The sequence below is a fragment of the Talpa europaea genome (assembly GCF_964194135.1).
Source record: "Talpa europaea genome assembly, chromosome: 3".
Taxonomy (NCBI): domain Eukaryota; kingdom Metazoa; phylum Chordata; class Mammalia; order Eulipotyphla; family Talpidae; genus Talpa; species Talpa europaea.
The window spans coordinates 143,009,637-143,014,160 of NC_140069.1; the positions used below are offsets into that span (position 1 = coordinate 143,009,637).

Consider the following 4,524-nt stretch of genomic DNA (forward strand, 5'->3'; position numbering starts at 1 on the left):
ATGGGTAGGTTGTTTGAGAAGTGGGACCAGCAAGTGTGAAGGTTATGAGGTGTGATATATTGCAATAAAAAACCACCTGTGTAGCTGGAATGTAGAGGAAAGAAGTGGACTAAGAGTCATATAGTTGAGGGTCTTCTAGCCTTGATTTAAAAATGATTTAAAAAAATCTGTTAAAGAGTTTTATTTATTTTTTTAAGATTTATTTATTTTTATACAAGAACTGGGTTACAGGCTAAATGTGTGGGAGGGTGAGAGGATTCACCAGAGACAGAACGGGGAACAGAACAGGCAGACTGACGGAATATACTGCTGAGGGGAGCAGCGGGCGAGAAAGGAGAGGTCTGCTGCGCCATGTGGGACCCTCGCCTGTCGGCCGGGAATGAACCAGCGCTGCAGAGGCTGCAGACAGCTTCACAGCGCTGTGTTCAACCACCTGCACCACCAGGAGAGGCCTGGGAGTGTAGATTTTTATTTATTTTTTGGTTAATAATTTTCTATTTCCCTGTGTCCTTTCCTAAATCCAAGAAGCTGGATTTGATCTACATTGTTGAACCCACCAGTCAAATGTCACTAATAACACAATCATAACTAAAAACACCAAAAACCTCTGGAGTTTATTTTGCTTTATAGGGCAGGGAGAACACAGTCCAGAGAGACCCCAGATGTGTACTTCTGAGCAGGGCTGTGTGGTGGCCTCTCACAGGGTTTGTGCTTGTGCTGGGTAATTCTGAAGATGGGATGACAGAAAAAGTGTCAGTTTGGAATTAGAGGCAGTCAACCAGAAGGAAAAACTGGTAATTGGGTACCTCAAAAATTTTATTTAAGAGATATGAGGATTAACTTAAACCCAAAGCTGTCATCATTAAAGAAATAGCAATAATACATAGGAGTTATCAGTCAATATTTAATGTTTAGCCACGTGGAGGGTCATGGAAGGGTTTTGTCTTCTTTTGAGCATTATTTTGTCTTTTATCAACATAAAAATATCTTCAAAGCTGCATTAGTAAGAAGTAACATTTATTGTGCATGCACTACATGCAAGCATTCTTTCAAGCATTTCATACATAGTACCACATTTAATCCTCACAAAAACTGTAGGAGAGAAGCTCAGTTATGATCTCAGTGTGGAAATAAGGAAGTCATGATATAATTTGTCCAATTTGTTCAAGGTCATACTACTTATAAGGGTCGAGTCAGAATTTGAATCAAGTATCTCTTTTCAGAGAATTAAGTACCATACTATATCTAATGCCCATCTGTCCAAAGCTTCTTTCCCTTTATTCTCATACTAGAATTAATGTTTTAATTTTATCTGGTTAGTTTGTTTCTGTTGGAATCATGATGACTAGTCTCAGATCAATCCTGTGCACAACTCTCAGGGAGTTGTAGGAAAAGGCTGCAGTGCTGCGACTGTGGATAGAGCCAACCTTTGGGAGATTAGACATGAGCTAAACCATTCTAGAAAACAGAGAGGTCATGTAGAGAAGTGCATGGTATTTGGAATCAAACTGAAGTCTGAATCCTAGAACTAACCATTATTCACTAGTAGCATGGCTTTAAGGAAGTTTCCCAATGTTAAGTTTCTAAGGTAAAATAATGTAAAATGTATCCATCCTATAGTTGTTTTCCATGAAAATTAAAAAATTTAAAAAGTGCTTGAGGTACTTAGTTCAGTGTCTGCACAGGATGGCAGTTTATTATCTTAGAGCAGAAGCTAAGTGTTTAATAGCTGACAAACACTGATAGTATCTGACACTGGCAGTCTGAGATCTTACCTGGGTTATATGCCTCGATTATCCTCTCTGTATTTCAGGTGTTATTTCATTTGATATAGAAGACACGGAAAGTTTAGATCATCTTCTCTTATTACACCTGCATTCCAGTTACCACTCGTGTGTGGGGACACCGATTGCCCCTCAGTGGGTGTTAACATCGGCACACTGCTTCTTACCGTAAGTGGTGGGCACCAGTTCACCCTGGTCTAAGACTCCAAGCCTGGGACTCAGTTTACTCCCTTGGAAATTCTAAAATACTTGTGCTGTCTTACTCTAAATTTAGGGTCTTAGCCATGTTAGTGAGTGGGTCTCAACTGGATCTCAGTGGAACATGCAGGACTTTTGGCTCCAGCTTTGCTAAAGCACCATCAGAAAACCCTGTTAATCCAGCAAGGTTTTGATAGAGAGGAATAGAGCAGAGTATATTCAGATGATCTTCCTCAGCTTGAAAATATTTCAACTCTCTAAGCTGTTACTCATTTCCTTTGACGATCTCACAGTCCCTGTCCCCCCAGCTCCCCCAAAGAGCCTCCCTAACAGAACCTAATATTCCCATTGACGCCTTCACTATCCATCTGCATGCTGTTTCCAGCTATTTCTAGGTCATGAATTGGCGCTTCTTTCTGGAATCGTGCTGAGGGTGGATCTCAAGTCATTGCATAGAGTAACTCCAGGAGGCATCATTCACATTATCGCCTGTGTGACTAGCCACTGGTTGAATTGTGTAGTATACAACCTACATGGCCACATGTGGTAGCTATGATTCTTTTCTCATCTTCATTTCTTCAGAGACCTCCAGATCATCTTTCACGGTGGTTCCCCAAATATCCAAGATGCTATTGGGGAGATTATACCTTATGAGAAGATCATCATTCACCCAAACTTCACAGCCACTTCTCCTAAAAATGACCTGATGCTGATAAAGTTATCTGTACCTTTCACCTTCTTCTTCAAAAGAGTTTTTCAGTGGCCCTCTCTCATGACAAAGGAAGCCAAAGATTGCGTAGTCTACACCTGGTTAAGCAATAGAGAATTTGGTGAGTGACTATCAAAAGAAGAGTTGTATTCTTAGATACGTTCACATCTCTAAGATCTCTGAAGGGGCCGAAATCAGAACTTAGAGGCCCAGTTCCAAATTTCCAAGCACAGGTGGAAAGCTAGAGATGGAACAACAGTATTGACTCTCTAGAGTAGAAGGGGTCCTCCTTTAGAATGCTGGGAATAAAATCCTAAATGAAGGTACTGCATGTGTGTATTACCTTAACATATAATGCCGGGGCTGGTGTTCAGGGATCTATGTTGGAGTATTATTTCTGCCATTCATTATAGGGTTATAGGCAAATTATTTAACTTCCTTGAATCTTAATTTGTAAATTGGTGAAAATAGTATTTTCCCTTTATCTTACCGGAATGATATTGATATCAATTACAACAATGATAATAACAACCATTTATTGGATACTAATTATATACCAGGCACTAAGTATCCTATGCATAGCATACAGTTGTCATCATATACCACGAAGATAAATTGTTTTAGGATTTATATCTTATAAATGAGGAAACCAAGACTGGGTGATTAATTGTTAAAGCTCACAAATTTGGTGATGGCAGAGCTTGGATTCAGATCTTGTTTACGTGTAGATTCTTCCCATCAGCCATCCCTGTGATGCTGCTGGTCACGTGTCAGAAGTGGTAAACTGAGCAGGTGGCTATGTTTAAGCGAGGGTACATTCCATCAGTTCTTCTTCTGTGGTCCTTTCTAACTGAGAAGCCCTGAAGGTGAGGAGGTGGGGTGCCTTATGAAAATGCAAACACAAATGAAAGTCTCCTTTATTTCTTACACTCAGGAAACACAGATGGTAACCTGCAGAGCGTTAAGATTAAATTGAACCATAACTTAAACTGCAAAAAAGTACTGCATGAAAAATCCCTTGAGGACATGTTCTGTATAGGATACCTACTAGGAAACAAAGAGGAATGCCAGGTAACTTTTCTTATTTCACTTGCCCGTAAACTCAGCTCTGTTCTTTGTCTTTGTGTTTCTGTTAACTCTCTTCCTTCTCTGAGGTCTGGGTTTTGTAGGCAGACTAAGAAGTCAGAGAGTATGGGGCTGGAGAATAATGACTTGTTCTCCTCCATCATGTGTTGGAGGTGAGAGGAATAGATTATGGAGGAGTGGAAAGCTGCCTTCCAGCTACTGACTTGAAATTTATTTTTAGGGATTACTAGTTGGTAGGGGTAGTTAGTGCAGAAGAAAGAAGCTTTCACATTATTTTTCTTTTACCCTGGGCCCCTTGCAAGGCAGATATAGTGACTTTCATTTTTACGCAGGAGTTGAGGATTCTTGGGAATATTCTGACGACCTCTACTCTGTCTGGCAGGTGATTACAGCTGCGCCAGCTATATGTGGCAATGAGTTACAAGGAATTTTGTCTTGGGAATCCGGATGTATTCTGAAGGGATACATTGTTCTCTTTACTGACCTCCACAGCTATGTTCCATGGATTGAGAACATTATTTCTACAAAATAAACTGTAGATCTCCATTGACACCCTGACCAATTACCTCCAGCTGATCCAGGGCAACCACATTTTGTACCTCTGTCCCAGTCTTTCCTAGGCTCTAGACTTGACTGGAATTTCAAAAGAGATCACTTGATGACTCCTGGGTGTTGGCGTGACTGGTTTCTGTAATTGCTTCTTTTGCTTATTCCCAACTCCTCAATAAGTATTATAACATTGAAAAC

The 4,524-nt window shown here is 40.3% G+C and overlaps 1 protein-coding gene across 1 annotated transcript; it reads left to right on the forward strand.

Annotated features, from left to right (window-relative positions):
* On the forward strand, nt 1-4,309 carry LOC311168961 (putative inactive serine protease 58; the record flags this gene model as incomplete). Its single annotated transcript, XM_084230668.1, has 5 exons — nt 1-4; nt 1,814-1,952; nt 2,565-2,812; nt 3,626-3,762; nt 4,160-4,309. 5 exons carry the CDS (start codon nt 1-3, stop codon nt 4,307-4,309), a joined length of 678 nt encoding a protein of 225 aa, XP_084086794.1.
* Nucleotides 4,310-4,524: the final 215 nt, after the last annotated feature.